This window comes from Oncorhynchus gorbuscha, linkage group LG15 (genome assembly GCF_021184085.1).
Source record: "Oncorhynchus gorbuscha isolate QuinsamMale2020 ecotype Even-year linkage group LG15, OgorEven_v1.0, whole genome shotgun sequence".
Classification (NCBI taxonomy): Eukaryota; Metazoa; Chordata; class Actinopteri; order Salmoniformes; family Salmonidae; genus Oncorhynchus; species Oncorhynchus gorbuscha.
Window position 1 is genome coordinate 28,276,640 of NC_060187.1, and position 23,253 is coordinate 28,299,892.

General features: G+C 46.2%; 1 protein-coding gene across 2 annotated transcripts in view; it reads right to left on the bottom strand.

The window, feature by feature from the left end:
* LOC123996856 (phospholipid phosphatase 3-like) overlaps positions 1-23,253 on the bottom strand; it is a 51,795-nt gene extending 28,542 nt beyond the window's left edge. The window contains exons 1-2 of one of the 2 annotated variants that reach the window (XM_046300635.1): positions 22,829-23,253; positions 1,359-1,516 (exon numbers count right to left, since the gene is read on the bottom strand). In XM_046300635.1, the coding sequence (XP_046156591.1) occupies positions 1,359-1,516; positions 22,829-22,934 (264 nt within the window). In that variant the 5' untranslated portion in view covers positions 22,935-23,253. Of the gene's footprint in view, positions 1-1,358; positions 1,517-2,243; positions 2,399-22,828 lie in introns of both variants that reach the window. The other variant, XM_046300636.1, reaches the window with a different exon arrangement.

Sequence of the window (23,253 nt, forward strand, 5' to 3'; positions counted from 1 at the left end):
ATCGGCCCCAATTTATCGCCCATTCTGATGAATCAGTCGACCTCTAGTGTGTGTGTGTGTGTGTCAGAGTGGGACTGTGTCAGAATCACAGAAGACACCACTAATGATATACAGATGTGTAAAACACCCCATTTTGCCCACACCATGAGCTGTGAGAACACACACACACACACACACACACACACACACACACACACACACACACACACACACACACACACACACACACACACACACACACACACACACACACACACACACACACACACACACACACACACACACACACACACACACACACTCCTGGTTTGAAAAAGCAGAAGTGCTGAGCTGGTTGCTAGATTGCACCACCATCGGGATAGACTCCAACAGAGCACAGCCTGGGGTCTCGTATAGTAGAGGGGGCTAAGCACTCTGGGTGTGTCTGGTGTGTGTGTGTGTGTGGTGGGAAAGGGCACTGGAGCACCAAGCCTAGAGGGTAGGCAATAGGCAACAGGGGGCATGGTAATGTAATGTATCACATCAACAGCTCAAACCAGGTGTGTGGTTCACATACAAACGCACACACGTACACACACCCTCCCTTGATCATCAGAAGAATGGAAACTGGTCTATATTCAGTGTGGAGCGAGTCAATGCTGTTATGGCGATGGAAAATGACTTCACACAGAGCAGACAACATATGAAAATCACACACACACACAAACAGAGACAGGAAGGGATGAGTATAGAGTATGAAGTGAGGAAGAGATACTAAGAGAGGTAGACAGGAAGGGATGAGTATGAAGTGAGGGACTAGAAGAGATACTCAGAGAGGTAGACAGGAAGGGATGAGTATGAAGTGAGGGACTAGAAGAGATACTCAGAGAGGTAGACAGGAAGGGATGAGTATGAAGTGATGGACTGGAAGAGATACTCATAGAGGTAGACAGGAAGGGATGAGTATGAAGTGAGGGACTAGATGAGATAGAGAGGTAGACAGGAAGGGATGAGTATGAAGTGAGGGACTAGAAGAGATACTCAGAGAGGTAGACAGGAAGGGATGAGTATGAAGTGATGGACGAGAAGAGATACTCAGAGAGGTAGACAGGAAGGGATGAGTATGAAGTGAGGGACTAGAAGAGATACTCAGACAGGTAGACAGGAAGGGATGAGTATGAAGTGATGGACTGGAAGAGATATTTAGAGAGCTAGACAGGAAGGGATGAGTATGAAGTGAGGGACTAGAAGAGATACTCAGAGAGGTAGACAGGAAGGGATGAGTATGAAGTGATGGACTGGAAGAGATACTCAGAGGTAGACAGGAAGGGATGAGTATGAAGTGATGGACTGGAAGAGATACTCAGAGGTAGACTTACAGAGAGGATGGCAATAAGAATGCCAGCAGCACAGAGCACAGCATCGCTGATAGTGTCTCCATTTTTACATGGGTACCGGATGGACTCATCAGAACAGTAAAAACCTCTCTGGTACGGCTGTATGGTGCTAGTCTCTATTATCAGGAAGGGCAGGCCAGCTGCACAGAGAGAGGGAGAGAGAGTGATAGATAGATAGATAGATAGATAGATAGATAGATAGATAGATAGATAGATAGATAGATAGATAGATAGATAGATAGATAGATAGATAGATAGATAGATAGATAGATAGAGAGAGAGAGAGAGAGAGAGAGAGAGAGAGAGAGAGAGAGAGAGAGAGAGAGAGAGAGAGAGAGAGAGAGAGAGAGAGAGAGAGAGATGGGGCGAAGGGAGAGAGAGGGAGAGCATGGAAGAGAGAGAGAGGGGGAGGGGGAGAGATTGGAAGAGAGAGGGGAGAGTGGAAGAGAGAGAGGGGGAATGAGTGGAAGAAAGAGAAAGGAGAGAAAGAGAAAGGGGAGAGAGTGGAAGAGAGAGGGGGGGGAGAGAGGGAGGGGAAGAGACAAAGACAGTAGGTCAGTGACTTGGACACAAACAGGAGGTTGAGGGAGGGAGCGTGCGGGTTTCACCACGGGAACATGGGATAGGAGGAGAGAGAAACGGAGGTTGGTCCAACATGGTTGTCTGAGTGTAGAAGAGTGACGGTCAGAGATAGTCACAGAATCACCACCCAGTTAACTCAAATCTAACCCACTGTTTAAATCTTTCATCTAATATCGTCACTCTGTCTGACTCAGTTGACCATGCAGACCTCTAGACCTCCAGGCTTACCCCCTCTCTCCTCCCAGCCTTCTCCAATCAGAGTGCTCCATGGTAGGTCTGACTTACGGCCATACTGGGCAGAGTGAGCCCCACGCCAGTGAGGACAGAGGAGGGGATGGTGGAGCTCTTGTAGGAGTAACGCAGACTGACGTCACTGCAGTAGAATCCACGCTGGTACGGATGCACTGAGGTGCGGTGGATAGCAAGGCTGGGCAGCATGACTGAACACATGCATACATTCACAGGTCAACAAACACCTAGGACAACTCTCAGACACGCATATGAGCACTCAACACACACAGTCAACTCACCTGTGACCTGTGGAGAGAAGCCCAGTCTACCTGGGCGTGGTAAACAGCATGTGTGGTTCAGGGCATTAAACCCCTTGTTTACATTGTCAACAACCTCCTGCTGATTCTATTTACAGTGTTTGGATTGAACTAATCCCATTAAATGGAGGAATGGAGAGGAGTGCTACTAAACTTGTAGTACAGTTGGCTCATTTAGAAAACGTAGAGTTCAGTCTACTCTGTCGGTTAAAGTGTGTACGTGTGTGAGTTGTGCAATTATCTCTCTATCCCTCTTCTTCCTCTTTCTCTCCTTCTCCATTAGATCTAATTTCTGTCTCTCACTCAGCTCTCTCTTTCCTTCCTTCTCCCTCTCCCTCTTCTCTTTCTCTCTGTAGACACCTGAATGGTCCAGGGCAGTAGACAGGGAGTTCACTGCAGACACCTGCACAAACACACACCAACCATGGCTGCAACTGGAGAGGGAGACTGGGAACGGGTGTCTCTCTCAGACTTGTAGATAGTTATTTTAATGTACTGTTGAGTTTACTGTCAATGCACACACTCTGTGAGACCTCCAGTGGCCCGTATGGTAAACAGCCCATTTGAAGAACTAGAACCACCTGCCTCTTTCTCTCTCTCTCTCTCTCTCTCTCTCTCTCTCTCTCTCTCTCTCTCTCTCTCTCTCTCTCTCTCTCTCTCTCTCTCTCTCTCTCTCTCTCCCTTCATACTGGCCTGGTCCTTGGGAGGGGGGATTTACTTGCTAATAAAAAGGAGTGAAAGGAGGTCATGGATTTAACACACGTGGGAAACACACACACACACACACACACACACACACACACACACACATACACACACACACACACACACACACACACACACACACACACACACACACACACACACACACACACACACACACACACACACACACACACACACACACACACACACACACACACACACACACACACACACACACACACTGTCCTCCACTAACCGGCCTAAACCATTCAAAGAGCAGGGAAGCTCAAGAGTGTGGAACAGAAAACAGAAGGGGGGGGCCCTCTCTGATGTCAGACCCTCTCCTCTCTGCCTTGACTGCCTGTTTATAAAAGGCTCTCTGTCCTTGCTGAATCCTCTCTCCCCTCCCCATCTCTCTGCCCAGTAGATGCCAGGGCTCTGTTCACAAACAGACCACACAGAGCCCCAGGCCAGCAACACAATTAGACCCAACCAAATGATGAGAAAGCAAAAGGATAACTATTTGAGACACTGGAAAGAATCAACCAGCAAATTGGAATGCTATCTGGCGCTAAACAGACAGTACACAGTGGCAGAATACCTGACCACTGTGACTGACCCAAAATGAAGGAAATCCTTGACTATGTACAGACTCAGTGAGCATAGGCAGACCTGGCTCTCAAATGAAGACAGGATGCTGTATGTGCTCACTGTCCACAAAATGAGGTGGAAACTGAGCTGCACTTCCTAACCTCCGGCCAAATGTAAGACCACATTAGAGATCACACAGACCCACAAAGATTTTTTTTTTAATCCAACATTGATAAACTCCCATATCCGTTAGGTGAAATAACACAATGTGCAATCACAGCAGCAAGATTTGTGGCCTGTTGTAATGAGAAAAGCAGTGGAGCACAAACAACATTGTAAATACCACCAATATTTATCTGTTTATCTTCTTGCACATTGCTAAAACACTTAGCTGAGAATATAACACTTAAAAGAGAGAGAGCGAGAGAGAGAGAAGGGGGACAGGGGAGAGAGAGAGAGAGAGAGAGAGAGAGAGAGAGAGAGAGAGAGAGAGAGAGAGAGAGAGAGAGAGAGAGAGAGAGAGAGAGAGAGAAGGGGGACAGGAGAGAGAGAGAGAGAGAGAGAGAGAGGGGGACAGGAGAGAGAGAAGGGGGACAGGAGAGAGAGAGAGAGTGTGAGAGAGAAGGGGGACAGGAGAGAGAGAGAGAGAGAGAGAGAGAAGGGGGACAGGAGAGAGAGAAGGGGGACAGGAGAGAGAGAAGGGGACAGGAGAGAGAGAAGGGGTACAGGAGAGAGAGAAGGGGACAGGAGAGAGAGAAGGGGGACAGGAGAGAGAGAAGGGGACAGGAGAGAGAGAAGGGGTACAGGAGAGAGAGAAGGGGGACAGGAGAGAGAGAGAGTGTGAGAGAGAGAAGGGGGACAGGAGAGAGAGAGAGAGAAGGGGGACAGGAGAGAGAGAGAGGGAGAGTGTGAGAGAGAGAAGGGGGACAGGAGAGAGAGAGAGAGAGAGAGAGAGAGAGAGAGAGAGAGAGAGAGAGAGAGAGAGAGAGAGAGAGAGAGGGGGACAGGGCAGAGAGAAGGGGGACAGGAGAGAGAGAAGGGGTACAGGAGAGAGAGAAGGGGGACAGGAGAGAGAGAGAGTGTGAGAGAGAGAAGGGGGACAGGAGAGAGAGAGAGAGAAGGGGGACAGGAGAGAGAGAGGGAGAGTGTGAGAGAGAGAAGGGGGACAGGAGAGAGAGAGAGAGAGAGAGAGAGAGAGAGAGAGAGAGAGAGAGAGAGAGAGAGAGAGAGAGAGAGAGAGAGAGAGAGAGAGAGAGAGAGAGAGAGAGAGAGAGAGCGGGGGGACAGGGCAGAGAGAAGGGGGACAGGAGAGAGAGAGAGAGAGAGAAGGGGGACAGGAGAGAGAGAAGGGGACAGGAGAGAGAGAAGGGGGACAGGAGAGAGAGAGAGAGAGAAGAGGGACAGGAGAGAGAGAAGGGGGACCGGAGAGAGAGAAGGGGGACAGAGAGAGAGAGAGAGAGAGAGAGAGAGAGAGAGAGAGAGAGAGAGAGAGAGAGAGAGAGAGAGAGAGAGAGAAGGGGGACAGGAGAGAGAGAAGGGGGACAGGAGAGAGAGAGAGAGAGAAGGGGGACAGGGAGAGAGAGAGAGAGAGAAGAGGGACAGGAGAGGGAGAAGGGGGACAGGAGAGAGAGAAGGGGGACAGGAGAGAGAGAGAGAGAGAGAGAGAGAGAGAGAGAGAGAGAGAGAGAGAGAGAGAGAGAGAGAGAGAGAGAGAGAGAGAGAGAGAGAGAGAGAGAGAGAGAGAGAGGGGGGGGGGGGACAGGAGAGAGAGAAGGGGGACAGGAGAGAGAGAAGGGGACAGGAGAGAGAGAAGGGGAACAGGAGAGAGAGAAGGGGGACAGGAGAGAGAGAAGGGGGACAGGAGAGAGAGAGAGAGAAGGGGGACAGGAGAGAGAGAAGGGGGACAGGAGAGAGAGAAGGGGGACAGGGAGAGAGAGAAGGGGGACAGGAGAGAGAGAGAGAGAGAGAGAAGGGGGACAGGAGAGAGAGAGAGAGAGAAGGGGGACAGGAGAGAGAGAAGGGGGACAGGAGAGAGAGAAGGGGGACAGGAGAGAGAGAGAGATGGGGGACAGAGAGAGAGAAGGGGGACAGGAGAGAGAGAAGGGGGACAGGAGAGAGAGAGAAGGGGGACAGGAGAGAGAGAAGGGGGACAGGAGAGAGAGAAGGGGGACAGTAGAGAGAGAGAAGGGGGACAGGAGAGAGAGAAGGGGGACAGGTGAGAGAGAAGGGGGACAGGAGAGAGAGAGAGAGAGAGAGAGAGAGAGAGAGAGAGAGAGAGAGAGAGAGAGAGAGAGAGAGAGAGAGAGAGAGAGAGAGAGAAGGGGGACAGGAGAGAGAGAAGGGGGACAGGAGAGAGAGAAGGGGAACAGGAGAGAGAGAAGGGGGACAGGGAGAGAGAGAGAGAAGGGGGACAGGAGAGAGAGAAGGGGGACAGGAGAGAGAGAAGGGGGACAGGAGAGAGAGAAGGGGGACAGGAGAGAGAGAGAAGGGGGACAGGAGAGAGAGAAGGGGGACAGGAGAGAGAGAAGGGGGACAGTAGAGAGAGAAGGGGGACAGGAGAGAGAGAAGGGGGACAGTAGAGAGGGAAGGGGGACAGGAGAGAGAGAAGGGGGACAGGGTGAGAGAGAAGGGGGACAGAGAGAGAGAGAGAGAGAGAGAGAGAGAGAGAGAGAGAGAGAGAGAGAGAGAGAGAGAGAGAGAGAGAGAGAGAGAGGGGTTGAGAAAAAAAACTGTTTATGCAGATTTATGCTTCTGATTATCCAGTTTTTAATCTATTGACTAAAATAAGGACTACTGCCAACCACAAGTCAGTGTGTGTGTGTGTGTTGCGCTCAAGATGATTGATTCCTTTCTGAACTTCTAGTGGCACTATACATGGCTTTAGACCCAGACAGCATTAGAACTATATATACCCTGCTCACTGCTCACTGACTAAAATGTAAACTAGGGGAGGGAGGGGAGGATAGGGGTGAATGGCCGGAGTTGTAGCGAAGAGGAATAGGCATTGTGATCTGCTCAAAACAGAGGATTTCTTCTCTGTCTCTCCATGGTCAACCCTGACCGTGGAGACAGAAGGATAGGGGACAAGGATAGAGGGGGGGGGGGACTAAAGGGTTTGACCCTGTTCTCCCTGCTAGTCAATTAAAGCTACACTCCTCCTTTTCTGTCTCTCCTCCGCATGAAGATACTGTAGATCAGCTCAGTATTAGTGTGCATGCAACTGTGTTTGTGTGGGTGGTCATGACAAGGCCTGGAGAAACTGGAGGGAAAATGTGGGAAAAGGAGGCAGAGTTCAGTAGGGTACCTGACACCTTTTATTTGTGTTATATTTCACCTTTATTTAACCAGGTAGGCCAGTTGAGAACACCTTTATTTAACCAGGTAGGCCAGTTGAGAACACCTTTATTTAACCAGGTAGGCCAGTTGAGAACACCTTTATTTAACCAGGTAGGCCAGTTGAGAACACCTTTATTTAACCAGGTAGGCCAGTTGAGAACACCTTTATTTAACCAGGTAGGCCAGTTGAGAACACCTTTATTTAACCAGGTAGGCCAGTTGAGAACACCTTTATTTAACCAGGTAGGCCAGTTGAGAACACCTTTATTTAACCAGGTAGGCCAGTTGAGAACACCTTTATTTAACCAGGTAGGCCAGTTGAGAACACCTTTATTTAACCAGGTAGGCCAGTTGAGAACACCTTTATTTAACCAGGTAGGCCAGTTGAGAACACCTTTATTTAACCAGGTAGGCCAGTTGAGAACACCTTTATTTAACCAGGTAGGCCAGTTGAGAACACCTTTATTTAACCAGGTAGGCCAGTTGAGAACACCTTTATTTAACCAGGTAGGCCAGTTGAGAACATCTTTATTTAACCAGGTAGGCCAGTTGAGAACACCTTTATTTAACCAGGTAGGCCAGTTGAGAACACCTTTATTTAACCAGGTAGGCCAGTTGAGAACACCTTTATTTAACCAGGTAGGCCAGTTGAGAACACCTTTATTTAACCAGGTAGGCCAGTTGAGAACAAGTTCTCATTTACAACTTCGACCTGCCAAGATAAAGCAAAGCAGTGCGACAAAAACAACAACACAGAGTTACCCATAAACAAACGTACAGTCAATAACACAAAATAAAATAAAATTTGAAAAATCTATGTACAGCGAGGTGTACACCTTTCTGAGGAACTGAACATTCTATCTGGTCCTAATTGATGACGTTCATTAGCTGAGCCCTAGTTTGCTTATAGAACACTGTGTGTGTGTGTGTGTGACATTAAGCCATGTGTGGACCCTGAGGAACTATTGCACTTTGCAAGGTTAGAGATTAATGGTCAGGGGTCAGAGAGTGACCTCACACAAGATGAGTGCTAGCCTGAAGTATTGTAGGCCTCCCAATGACTTGAACATCTTCACTCCTCCCTTCTTTCTTTCTTTAACTAGAGAGAGAGTGAGACTAGGCAAGTCAGTTAAGAACAAATTCTTACAATTGACACTGGGCCAATTGTGCACCATCCTATGGGATTCCCAATCACAGCCAGATGTGATTCAGCCTTGATTTGAACCAGGGACTGTAGTGATGCCTCTTACACTGAGATGATGTGCCTTAGACCACTGCTCCAGTCAGGAGCCCTTCACATACTTTCGATTCCTCTGTTCTCCTCTCCTCTCTTTGCTCGCATTTTCAATTCTACCCCATAGCTGATCTGTGTATGAGTGTGTTTGAGAGAGCTTTGTCTACACAAGCTACACAAACATACACACACACACACACACACACACACACACACACACACACACACACACACACACACACACACACACACACACACACACACACACACACACACACACACACACACACACACACACACACACACACACACACACACACACACACACACACACACACACACACACACACACACACAAGCTGCTGTGTCAGCAGAGCACTGTACAGAATGAATGGCCTCTTTTCTGCTGCAGTGAAAGGGCAGCCAGCTAGCCAGGGCTAGGCAGGGTAGGGGGTGTGGCTCAAACATGCTTACTCTGAGAGATTTTATTCACACCAATAAACAACAAGATTTTTACACAAAGGCACCTGATTGGACAACCTCTGGGCCAGGAGACTTTACAGACATGCACCTGCAAAGGAGAGCCGCTGGGGTCCTTGTTCCAGCCCCCCCCTCATAGAGATGGAAAGAGGCCTCATCATTCTATCTGTGCTATTATGGCATCTGTGACAGCATGGGCAGCGCCATTGAGGCAATCTCCATTTTGAAGTAGTCCATTTTCTTCTTCACAGTTGGTTGATCCCTCCTGATGACCCGGTTGGAGTCACTAGGAAGATCAGCCAATGAAGTTGGAAGTCCCATCCAGTTGACTACATTAAAATGGTGGAAGCCCTCAATGGCGCTGCCCACGCTAATACTGCCTTTTGGCCACTATAGGTCTCTACCATTCTATGTGAGCTCCCCCTACCCTCTACCCCTAGCCCTGAAGTGTTTTTAGATCTGAAGGAAGAGAGTAGCTGTTACATAACTCAACCTTCCCCCTAGTCTTTTCTTTGTAAGGGGAAAAACAGCTGCTATCCATAGGATGGGGAGGTTGTGCCCAGCACTCTGCTGTGCTCAAAGTTCAAACGATTTGATCTTCCACCTGCTCCTGTGCCTGACCCCATGGGGACTGGGGAGTCCAGCACATTTCTGCCATCATGTGAAATCTGGTTTAGGAGGGAAACCCGAGACCACATATGACTCCAGCAGCACACAAACTCCCAGAGCTATATAGAGTATAGACTATAGAGTATGGAGCCGTCTGTCAGGCCCGCTGGGCGTTTCTCTATTGTTGCTATAATGGTGTTATTACAAAGACCTGGTCTGGAGAGGAGGGCTGGATGCCCTTTGAAAGTTGATGACCCTCCTCTCCTCTACCCCTCCGTCTCTCTACCTCTACTCATTCCCCTCTCCTCCTCCCCTTCTCCACCCATCCCTACCTCAAGGCCCTGATATCAGAGCAGCAGAGCTCCAGCTGTCACTAAGTGCAGAGTGTACTGTAATAGTGGCTAGGGTGTCTCTATCTGGGCTAGAGATCAGGGCTGGTTTCCCAAAAGCATAGTAGCACTAAGATAATCTTAATTCCATTTAAACTAAATGGATGAAAGATTATCTTAGTGCTACCATGATTTTGGGAAACCAGCCCAGCCCAGACCTGCTACCCCTGTCATGGACTACAATAAGGACTACTGCCAACCACAAGTCAGTGTGTGTGTGTGTGTGTGTGTGTGTGTGTGTGTGTGTGTGTGTGTGTGTGTGTGTGTGTGTGTGTGTGTGTGTGTGTGTGTGTGTGTGTGTGTGTGTGTGTGTGTGTGTGTGTGTGTGTGTGTGTGTGTGTGTGTGTGTGTGTGTGTGTGTGTGTGTGTGTGTGTGTGTGTGTGTGTGTGTGTGTGTGTGTGTGTGTGTTCCTAAATCAAGACAATGGGTGTTAAATCGTGGCTAGGCTGTGAATGTTCTCGGTATTGTTCCCCAGTGAGCCTGTGAGCCTCTCCTCTACAGACCTCTGTATGTAAACAGGATAGAGAGATAGAGATAAGGACAAGAACTAAAAGCTGGATAAAACCACAGCCAAACTACAATCTTACACAGTGTAATATACAGCCACATATCAACGAGCTCTCTGTCTCACTGCAGAATCAGACGTTTGTCCATAAAAGTCAAATTTGAAAGGTTAAGTTTAGGCACTACTTACAAATGGTTAAGGTAAGGGTTAATGTTTGGGGTAGGGTTAAAACATTACCTGGATGGATGTCAAATTTCGCAGTGGATCTTCAGCGACCTGGCTGCCCATACAGCCACCTCTGTAAATCAGTCTCCTGTCAACTAAATGACCAGCCAATGACACTGAGGGAGGGGAGGAGTAGCTGAGAGATACACAAGAAGTGAGGAACTCTCTCTCAATTCAATTCAAAGGGCTTTATTGGCATGGGAAAACATGTTTACACTGCCAAAGCAAGTGAAATAGATAAACAATCTCTCTCTCCCTTCCACTCTCCCTTTATCTCTCCCCATCCATCCCTCGCTATACTAGAGGACTATTAGTGCTCATTAGCGATACGATACAAAGAGTTCAGACGCATCAAAAGAACCATTGTTCCCCTAAACTGTGAATATCTCCCCACACCGAGAGAGAGCGAGATAGTTAGTATTGAGGACAGAGGGGCCGGTGTGACATTGAAGAGAAGAGATGAGGCCCTATCAGGGAAGGTAAGGCCAGACAGAAGGGAGAGCCCAGAGGTAGGACCAGAAGGAGAGCCCAGAGGTAGAGGCCAGAGGTAGAGGCCAGAGGTAGAGACCAGAGGTAGAGACCAGAGGGAGAGACCAGAGGTAGAGATCAGAGAGGGAGACCAGAGAGAGACCAGGGGTAGAGACCAGAGAGAGAGACCAGAGAGAGAGACCAGAGAGAGAGACCAGAGAGAGGGAGAGACACGAGGTAGAGACCAGAGTCAGGGAGAGGGAGAGGAAGAGACCAGAGGGAGAGACCAGAGAGCGAGACCAGAGGTAGAGACCAGAGAGAGACACCAGAGGTAGAGACCAGAGGGAGAGACCAGAGAGAGAGACCAGAGGTAGAGACCAGAGAGAGAGACCAGAGGTAGAGACCAGAGAGAGAAACAGAAGGGGTGGTCGGATGTTTATGTGTGATTCCCACACACAGAATTCCACTTAACACACACTTGAAACCCAAACTTTAAACCCACACTTAGAAGATACTGCTAAACACCCTGGAATTATATTCAAGAATTCAACACCACTCTAAAACAGTTTGTGGAAGAAAGACCCCCCCACACACACAGGAGAAGACAGTTACAGTGAGACCTCATCCCAATTCCTATCACTCAACCTGTTGCCGACAGCACGCACAACGGGACTGCATATGACAAACACGCACGTCCAGTCCAGTCTGTCACACTAACATATATCATGACAACCCTGAGGTCTCAGAAACCTCAGGCGTGTATCATTATCATCTAGCCATACAACCCATAGTCTCATACACCAACTGTGTGTGATGTACTTAGATTTTTTTTTTTTTAACTAGGCAGGTCAGCCATGAACAAATTCGGCCTACCCCGGCCAAACCCGGGGATGGCACTCCCAATCACAGCTGGTTGTGATACAGCCCAGAATCGAACCAGGGTCTGTAGTGACACCTCTAGCATTGAGATGAAGTGTATTTGAACACTGCGCCACTCAGGAGCCCTAAAAGTGGTAGTTCCACTGGAGCCATTATACCCAGTAGTCAGAGACCAGCTGACTGTTTAAGGGACACACATCAGCCTGGGCATGGTGCCACAGTCCGGGTGCCCTATATGGCGGTTGGTGTAGTCAACATGCAAGGATCTCAATCTACTGTAGTTATGCAACCCAGTACATTTCTGGAGCTAAAGCCTCAGGAGCTGCCTCACCTTTGTAGCTCAGTTGGTAGAGCATGGCGATTGTAACGCCAGGGTAGTGGGTTTGATTCCCGGGACCACCCATACATAAAATATATGCACGCATGACTGTAAGTGGCTTCAGATAAAAGCATCTGCTAAATGGCATGTATTACACAACACAGGGTCTGAATAGAGAAGCAATCCACACCCATAGGCCTAACCATATACCAACTATCCCATGACATCACAATACCAAACCAGAAATGTCCTATAAATGATATGAACCATGTTCACATGCCTGACTGTATTAATGCACAGAACGGTAAATGAATGGAGCAAGGGGAGCATGTGTGCACAATGTGTGTATACAGTAAATGTCAGGCATAGTACTGCAGACCTCCTCTCTCACCATAATACAGCTATGGCAGAGGAGAAATGAGTGGGAGTGTATATATAATTATCTGTAGATTATATATTAGATGACATATAATCTCGTCAATCCAATAATGATTTGTCTCTTCTCTCCTGAAGTATTCAGCCCTATAGACATATTGGTAGTCTGTGTCCCTGTGAGTATAAACACAGCTCCTCTTCCCATATCAGCCTAATGATTCCCAATCCAACTGCTGTCTGTCTGTAGTGTGGGGGCCGGGATCATTGTGTATATACTCTAAAGTCTAGCCCCGTAAAGGGCTATAATACCGTCTGGAGCTGTAAGAATGGGGTTATAATACTTCACTGTAAACACAACTGTGTTTGGTCTACAGGAGAATAAACAGCACCGGACACAACAATTAACCCTAAGTATGTGTTTGTTTTTTGTGTTTGTCTATGTCTCTCTCTCTCTCTGTGTGTGTGTGTGTGTGTGTGTGTGTGTGTGTGTGTGTGTGTGTGTGTGTGTGTGTGTGTGTGTGTGTGTGTGTGTGTGTGTGTGTGTGTGTGTGTGTGTGTGTGTGTGTGTGTGTGTGTGTGTGTGTGTGTGTGTGTGTGTGTGTGTGTGTGTGTGTGTGTGTTTGTTTGTCTATGTCTCTGTGTGTGTGCGCGTGCGCGTGCGTGTGTGTGTGTGCAAAAAGCTCTCACAGTCTCACTGCAGAATCAGATGTTTGCCCATAAATGTCAAATTTCAAAGGTTAAGTTTAAGCATAAATTCCAAATGGTTAAATTAAGGGTTTGTGATAGGGTTAAAGGCCCAGTGCAGTCAAAAAAATTGGGATATTACCCTGTGTTTTACTTATCCTATCCTAGGAATACCTAGGATAGGATAAGTAATCCTTCTCACCCCCCCCCCCTTTAAGATTTAGATGCACTATTGTAAAGTGACTGTTCTACTGGATGTCATAAGGTGAATGCACCAATTTGTAAGTCGCTCTGGATAAGAGCGTCTGCTAAATGACTTAAATGTAAATGTAATGTAAATGTTTTATATACAGTATTTGCACACTATCAGGTAAAAAAATACTGTGAAATCGTGAAAATTAAGAAGTCATTCCCCCCTCCATCCTTAACTTATCCTAAATAAGTCTATAACATACTGTCGTTGTTAGAATTTTTTATATCACAAACAAAACTGGAATTATAACCAGTTTTAGGAGGGAATGTCATTTTTTGAATGTTTTCCACGTTGCCCCTCCTTCTCCCAACATTTGAAGGTGCCGTGCTCAATTGATAATCACCCGATAATTGCCTCGAAACTGAACCTAAAATATACTGAAACTAATTTTACACATATAACAACAGATTAAATATGATGGGAAAGATTGGGTGAGTTGATGGCGAGTAGCAGCGAACAATGCATAATTATGTAATCACCAATTGTGAATGAAGAACGGGGCAGGCCATTCTACTGTATTTATCTACTAATTATAATCTCTAAATGAAATGTCCCCTATATTAGTCCACCAAATCCAAGTAGTCTTATCAGTCCACTCTGGCCTACTTGGAGTACACAGTGAGAGTGCACAATTTACAATGGCATGAAGACCAGACAATTGGATGCACATGCTGTGTTAGCATTGCTGCAAAATCTGAATGAAAACGACTCAGATGGTGGGGACGTTGCACACTGATCAGGTGCCCGTGCCGCCACCTAATACAACGGTGAGACAGCAGAGAGGAAGCAACGACACTGTTTGGATAGAACAAGCCGGTGAGAATGCTACCGGCCAATTATCAGACCAAAATGTCTTCACTGACTGTGCGTCTTGGTGGTTGGGGTATTTATTTTTATTTGGTTGTTGTAAAGCTGTTACCGCATTCCAACACGACTTTCTTTTTCATAGTTGTAACAAAGGCACTCCACCAATAACATTTATTAAACACTTGAAGTTGTGTTTTTCCTTTTTACATATAGCCTACAGAAACATGAACTAAAAGAAATGCTGTGTTATTTGAAATTAATAAAAAAATAGTCATATTCTAATGTTACCTAAGACCTTCATAAACACAACGAAATCATTATTTTTGCCAATATAAAATGTATTAATTACACTGTTAGAATGTTGCTGTCACGCACTGACCTTAGAGATCGTTTTGGTCAGGGCGTGAGTTGGGGTGGGCATTCTATGTTTTGTTCTATGTTTTCTATTTCTGTGTGTTTGGCCGGGTGTGGTTCTCAATCAGAGGCAGCTGTCTGTCGTTGTCTCTGATTGAGAACCATACTTAGGTAGCCTTTTCCCACTGGGTCTTTGTGGGTAGTTCATTTATGTTTAGTGTTTTTCACATTGCAGGACTGTTTTGGGTTTTCCCTTTGTTGTTTTTGTTTATTCAGTGTTCAGTTCAATAAATAAATATGAACACTTACCACGCTGTGCTTTGGTCCGACTACTCTTCCTCATCCGACGACGAAAGCCGTTACAGTTGCAGTCAGAATGACTGCTCATTAGCTCGAAGTGGGGTCCCTTGAGGCCCAGCGGTTCTAGTGTTAAAACCCCCAAATAAAAAATTGTCTAACACTGGGATTCAACACGCGACCCTCAGCTCATGGCTTACCCCCATCCGGTATCCCCGTCTACAATGCCCTAGCAAAACCCAAGCCTACTTGAAGTCATCTTCGGACATCCTGCTTACCTGGACAGATGTCTAATTTCGCGATCTTGCGCGATCTGGCTGGTGTGTGTGTGTGTGTGTTTACAGTTGCCAAGTGAGCCACCTATGGTTAGATTAGTCATCGATCCAACAGGCGCCTGGCAAACACTAGCCCCAACAGCCTGCCTGTAGACCACTCATGCTAGGCCCAGCTACATCTATAACTCATTACTTCCACAGACCCAACACATTCCTCCCTCTACAGGGTCCCACTCGCACCATCACTCCACTGATTAGAGGGAGAGGGAGGAGGGGAGGAGGGAGATGGCAGAGTGGAAATGGGGTTACAGGGAGGTAGAGAGAGGTAGAGGGATGTGAAGAGGAGGGGGGAAGGGCTGGAAAGTGGACGGTATTATGTTTCACAGCAAAGTGAGCCACACCTAAGTCCGACTGACACTACCTTTCCGTTTCCCACCCTTTCCTGAGTGCCCCCTACACACACACACACACACACCAGATGTCACTTCAAGAGAGCTTGGTACTGCTGGCTGATGAGGAATGTAAGAAATTCTGGAAAATATTTATAGAGCCGGTTGGTCAGTCAGAGTAAAGTGGCTGGGGAAGTAGATGTACAGGTAACTGCCAAATTATAGGAAACACCAACATAAAGTGTATTAATAGGGTGTTGGGCCACCATGAGCCAGAACAGCTTCAATGCACCTTGTCATAAATTCTACAAGTGTCTGGAACTCTATTGAAGGGATGCAACACCCTTCTTCCACAATAAATTTCCACCATCATTGCTGATGATTGCTAGAGACTGGAGGTCGAAAGATGAATCGGAATGGACGATACCTTTATTATAATCTTTATACCTTTATTATACCTTTATTTAATCTTTATTTAACAAGGCAAATCCGTTAAGAACACATTCTTAATTTCAATGACGGCCTAGGAACGGTGGGTTCACTGCCTTGTTCAGGGGCAGAACGACATATTTTTACATTGTCAGCTCGTGGGATCCAATATTGCAACCTTACAGTTAACTAGTCCAACGCTCTAACCACCTGCATCTCGTTGCACTCCACAAGTAGACTGCCTATTACGCGAATGCAGTAGAAGCCAAGGTAAGTTGCTAGCTAGAATTAAACTTATCTTATAAAAAACAATCAATGAATCATAATCACTAGTTAACTACACATGGTTGATGATATTACTAGTTTATCTAGCGTGTCCTGCGTTGCATATAATCGATGCAACGCTGGGGGATTATTTAACAAAAGCGCATTTGCGAAAACAATCGTTGGACGACTCTACCTAACCATAAACACCAATGCCTTTCTTAAAATCAATACACAGAAGTACATATTTTTAAACCTGCATATTTAGCTAAAAGAAATCCAGGGATGCCACCCATTAGATAAAGTACCGAACGGTTCCGTATTTCACTGAAATAATACAAGTTTTGTTTTCTAAATGATAGTTTCCGGATGCGACCATATTAATGACCATAGGCTCGTATTTCTGTGTGTTATGTTATAATTAAGTCTATGATTGAGCGGTGGTAGGCAGCAGCAGGCCCGTAAGCATTCATTCAAACAGCACTTTCGTGCATTTTGCCAGCAGCTCTTCGCAAGCACAGTGCTGTTTATGACTTCAAGCCTATCAGCCTAATGGCTGGTATAACCGATGTGAAATGGCTAGCTAGTTAGCGGGGTGCGCGTTAATAGCGTTTCAAACGTCACTCTCTCTGAGACTTGGAGTGGTTGTTCCCCTTGCTTTGCATGGGTAACGCTGCTTCGAGGGTGGCTGTTGTCGATGTGTTCCTGGTTCGAGCCCAGGTAGGGGCGAGGAGAGGCACGGAGGCTATACTGTTACACTGGCAATACTATAGTGCCTGTAAGAACATCTAATAGTCAAATATATTTGAAATACAAAATGGTATAGAGAGAAATATTCCTATAAATACTACATTAACTACAACCTAAAACCTCTTACCTTGGAATATTGAAGTCTCTTGTTAAAAAGGAACCACCGACTTTCATATGTTCTCATGTTCTGAGCAAGGAACTCAAAAGCTAGCTTTTTTACATGACACATATTGCACTTTTACTTCTCTTTGTTCTTGCATTATTAAAACCAAAGTGAACATGTTTCATTATTTATTTGAGTCTAAATGTATTTTTATTGATGTATTATATTAAGTTAAAATAAGTGTTCATTCAATATTGTTGTAATTGTCATTATTACAAATAAATAAATAAAAATCTCTCTAATAGAGACCTTTATTTAGCATTGACTTTCACTCTTTGTTGCTTTCTGAGCAGCCAACTGGATAACAAGTCAGAGTGGGGAGAGAGGGGGAGGAGAGAGGGAGAGGAGAGAGGGGGAGGATTTGAATTTATATTCTGAGAAAGACACCAACCTTGAATAGCTTCCCAGCTCTAGTCCGAACACGAACACACAGACACACACAGACACACACAGACACACACAGACACACACAGACACATACAGCACTCCAGTCCCATTGTGCAGCTGTAGAGCAGGGCTGAGGTCTGTTTTTAGAAGTGTTGTTTCCTAAAGAGCACAGCGTCTCCCCACATAGAACATCTCTTCTAAAAAACATCCGCAACCTCCACTCTCCCACAGCCCCGGGACGCTGTGTGTGTGTGTCCGTGTGTGTCTGTGTGTGTCCGTGTGTGTCCGTGTGTCCGTGTGTGTTATGCTAATCAGCAGATACTGTTTGTGTCCAACTGCCAGTATGGGATTAACTCTCCATAGTAAATATGTCTGTCTCAATTCCTCTCTGGGCTGCTGTTCTCACTGGCAGTATGGGATTATCTCTCCACAGTAAATATGTCTGTCTCAATTCCTCTCTGGGCTGCTGTTCTCACTGGCAGTATGGGATTATCTCTCCATAGTAAATATGTCTGTCTCAATTCCTCTCTGGGCTGCTGTTCTCGCTGGCAGTATGGGATTATCTCTCCACAGTAAATATGTCTGTCTCAATCCCTCTCTGGGCTGTTGTTCTCGCTGGCAGTATGGGATTATCTCTCCACAGTAAATATGTCTGTCTCAATCCCTCTCTGGGCTGCTGTTCTCTCTGGCAGTATGGGATTATCTCTCCACAGTAAATATGTCTGTCTCAATCCCTCTCTGGGCTGCTGTTCTCTCTGGCAGTATGGGATTATCTCTCCACAGTAAATATGTCTGTCTCAATTCCTCTCTGGGCTGTTGTTCTCGCTGGCAGTATGGGATTATCTCTCCACAGTAAATATGTCTGTCTCAATTCCTCTCTGGGCTGCTGTTCTCGCTGGCAGTATGGGATTATCTCTCCACAGTAAATATGTCTGTCTTAATTCCTCTCTGGGCTGCTGTTCTCTCTGGCAGTATGGGATTATCTCTCCACAGTAAATATGTCTGTCTCAATTCCTCACTGGGCTGCTGTTCTCTCTGGCAGTATGGGATTATCTCTCCACAGTAAATATGTCTGTCTTAATTCCTCTCTGGGCTGCTGTTCTCGCTGGCAGTATGGGATTATCTCTCCACAGTAAATATGTCTGTCTCAATTCCTCTCTGGGCTGCTGTTCTCACTGGCAGTATGGGATTATCTCTCCACAGTAAATATGTCTGTCTAAATTCCTCTCTGGGCTGCTGTTCTCTCTGGCAGTATGGGATTATCTCTCCACAGTAAATATTTCTGTCTCAATTCCTCTCTGGGCTGCTGTTCTCACTGGCAGTATGGGATTATCTCTCCATAGTAAATCTGTCTGTCTCAATCCCTCTCTGGGCTGCTGTTCTCACTGGCAGTATGGGATTATCTCTCCATAGTAAATCTGTCTGTCTCAATCCCTCTCTGGGCTGCTGTTCTCGCTGGCAGTATGGGATTATCTCTCCACAGTAAATATGTCTCTCTTAATTCCTCTCTGGGCTGCTGTTCTCTCTGGCAGTATGGGATTATCTCTCCACAGTAAATATGTCTGTCTTAATTCCTCCCTGGGCTGCTGTTCTCTCTGGCAGTATGGGATTATCTCTCCACAGTAAATATGTCTGTTTTAATTCCTCTCTGGGCTGCTGTTCTCTCTGGCAGTATGGGATTATCTCTCCACAGTAAATATGTCTGTCTTAATTCCTCTCTGGGCTGCTGTTCTCACTGGCAGTATGGGATTATCTCTCCACAGTAAATATGTCTGTCTTAATTCCTCTCTGGGCTGCTGTTCTCTCTGGCAGTATGGGATTATCTCTCCATAGTAAATCTGTCTCAATCCCTCTCTGGGCTGCTGTTCTCTCTGGCAGTATGGGATTATCTCTCCACAGTAAATATGTCTGTCTTAATTCCTCTCTGGGCGGCTGTTCTCTCTGGCAGTATGGGATTATCTCTCCACAGTAAATATGTCTGTCTCAATCCCTCTCTGGGCTGCTGTTCTCTCTGGCAGTATGGGATTATCTCTCCACAGTAAATATGTCTGTCTCAATCCCTCTCTGGGCTGCTGTTCTCTCTGGCAGTATGGGATTATCTCTCCACAGTAAATATGTATGTCTCAATCCCTCTCTGGGCTGCTGTTCTCTCTGGCAGTATGGGATTATCTCTCCACAGTAAATATGTCTGTCTTAATTCCTCTCTGGGCTGCTGTTCTCTCTGGCAGTATGGGATTATCTCTCCACAGTAAATATGTCTGTCTCAATCCCTCTCTGGGCGGCTGTTCTCTCTGGCAGTATGGGATTATCTCTCCACAGTAAATATGTCTGTCTTAATTCCTCTCTGGACTGCTGTTCTCTCTGGCAGTATGGGATTATCTCTCCACAGTAAATATGTCTGTCTCAATCCCTCTCTGGGCGGCACACACACACACACACACACACACACACACACACACACACACACACACACACACACACACACACACACACACACACACACACACACACACACACACACACACACACACACACACACACACACACACACACACACACAGGTGAGGGCAAAGTCCATTCATAATCACACATTCTTCAAGTGCTCTGCAAACGCACATTCCTCCTTACCCCTTTCATTCCCCCTGATAGCCCCCTCTATCTCCTCTCCTTAGTCACTAGATCCATCCCCCTCTACATCCCTCCCTCCCTTACCCACACTAAACCAGGCCATCGAATCAATAAAAGACAGCTTGTCTGTGTTTAGAATCACAAAGAGGGTATGCGTATGAGTGTGTGTGTGTTGACAACAAGCACAATGCGTCCAAGCCTGTGTTTGTTAAGCGGAGGAAGTTGGTTTGTGGAGGAAATCTACTCCACATGGATTCAAAGACTGTCACAGAGTTTATATGAAACAGTGTTTCTGTTTTGGAGTTTATATGCTAGAGATGAAATACTGTACTGTATGTGTGTCTGAGATGTTTTAATAAGCTCACTAATAGAAATATAAACTCGCTGGAAAACGACGTCTGACATTTGTAGCTATTTCTAGACAGGGTGATGCTTGTGAAGAAACTGGGACATTATCTCTACTATATATGATCAAGCTTGTCTTGTGAGGGCAAAAACTATAGAACTGTTACCTCTCTCTCTCTCTCTCTCTCTCTCTCTCTCTCTCTCTCTCTCTCAGAGCACAGCGCTGGGCTTACAGTGAAGAGGCATTCATTCCCCCTGCCTCACAACAATTACTCCACGCATTCCCTGTAGAGAGAGATGGGTTGGCATTGTTCAAACGAGCCATCATCACCTCAGACAAACAAACACACATCATTGCCTTGCCTGCGTCGATGCTGCATGTCCTATAATGAATGTCTGACATTTGTAGCTGTTTCTAGACAGAGTGGTGCTTGTGAAGAAACTGGGAACTTTATCTCTCCTATATCAGATTGTCTTGTGAGGGCAAAAACGATAGAACTGTTATTGTTCTCTTTCACCTTTTGCCTTCCCTAATCTCTTTCTCTCTCTGTTGCTCACAGAGAGAGAGAGAGAGAGAGAGAGAGAGAGAGAGAGAGAGAGAGAGAGAGAGAGAGAGAGAGAGAGAGACAGAGAGAGAGAGACAGAGAGAGAGAGACAGAAGAGAGAGACAGAGACAGAGACAGAGACAGAAAGAGAGAGACAGAGACAGAAAGAGAGAGACAGAGACAGAAAGAGAGACAGAAAAGAGAGAGACAGAAACAGAGACAGAGACACAGAGACACAGAGACAGAGACAGAAAGAGAGAGACAGAGACAGAGACAGAAAGAGAGACAGAGACAGAGACAGAGACAGAAGAGAGAGAAACAGAGAGACAGAGACAGAGACAGAGAGAGAGAGAGAGAGAGAGAGAGAGAGAGAGAGAGAGAGAGAGAGAGAGAGAGAGAGAGAGAGAGAGAGAGAGAGAGAGAGTTGATCTGGGGAGAGTTGATCTGGGGGGCAGCTGAAGGAGATTTGCTGTAGGGTTGTGGGAGAGAATGTGTAAAGAGAGAGAAAGGGGGGGAATGAGAGATACAGAAAGAAGGAGATGACTGGTTTTTCAAGCCATCATCACCTCAGTCAAACAAACACAAACACACACCATTGCCTTGCCTGACCTACATAATGCTGCATGTCCTATAATGAATGTCGTAATGGAATAGCAGTCCAGAGCATCACATTCTATGTTCCATTCATATTCCAATTCCACAGCATTCCATTTGTATTCCAATTCCAATTGCACACCATTCCAAAGCTCTAGTCCTGTTTCATACCATTCCTGTTCTCTAGATGGAAAGGCAGCTCAAGAGGGTAATAGCGGCAATAGGGGTAACGGAGGGTGGTGGTAGGGGAAAAGGTTGTGGAGAGGGGCTGGCAGACTTTTTAAGGGGCAGTAAAATGGTAAAGTTGCAGCACTTCAAAACACCTCCAACATCTCTCACCCCTGGACACACACACATAAACATAAACACACAGACAGCAGGGACCTATCCCACTGTTCATTGGGATAATATAATATCCAATTATAGAAACATTTATGAACAATTTGACTTAATCGCAACTAAATGCAAGGAGTAGGTTTATTCTCATAGAGTATTTTTCAGTCAGACAGTGGTCTTTAGGAAACCATAATAACCTGTTTGACCACTTCACATCACGTCAACCACAGTGTGTTCTCTCACTCTCTCAGGGGCACTTAAAACAGAGTCCCGTGGTCCTGGTTCTCACCGTCTGACAACTATTTTACGGTCTGATCACGTTAAGGATAAGCGTGTTAGGTGGACATGTTGCCGGTTGTTAACATATTAAATTACTTTTAATATAGTAGGCCTAACCTGTCCCTCTGTGGAAATGTTGGCGTTGTCTCCTCTCTGACTCCCTCTCTCTCTGCTCAGAGCAGCGTATCCACTCCAGTCGTCTCTCTTCCTCTTCCTCTCTTCCTCTCTCTCTCTCTGTTGTAACACACTCTGGCAGAGTGGTTCTGTTTGTATTTCTTACTAATAACGCCTAATTGCCACACGTTTCCCTGATGCCATTACAGTGTGACAGTATTGGAACGTCATTATCATGTTATAGTGGGTATTCAGTGCTGTCAAGTCATTTCATTTGTTTACAGTATTTGCCGAAGATGTTTTTGAAACTCACCTAGTAGCAGGCAGAAGAGGTCCAGTCCTGTCAACAGCTTCCTCTTGGTGATATCGGTGCCGTTGTTGTTCAATGAGGTCCCTCCGTTTCTGGTCTGTTGTGCCATGGCTTACTTGTACAAAATAGCCAACTGTTGCATGGAAGAACTCCGTCTCAAGTTAAAATTCCACCAGCGCTCCAAACAATCTAAATCGCGTTATTTAGTCCGTCAAGGATTCCAGTGGAGAAGAAGCAGATGTCACTCAGAAGCCAACTATGGGAAACGAACATCCCAACTAAGTAGAGGACCTGCAAACTTTGTATCAGCGCTGCAACGATGCGATGCCTCGTCTGTCCAAATATTTTACTTTAGAAAAGCATACTTTTCACCATAAATCGCCTCTTCAAATACTGGATTAAAACCTTTCGTCTGTCCTGTTCACGAT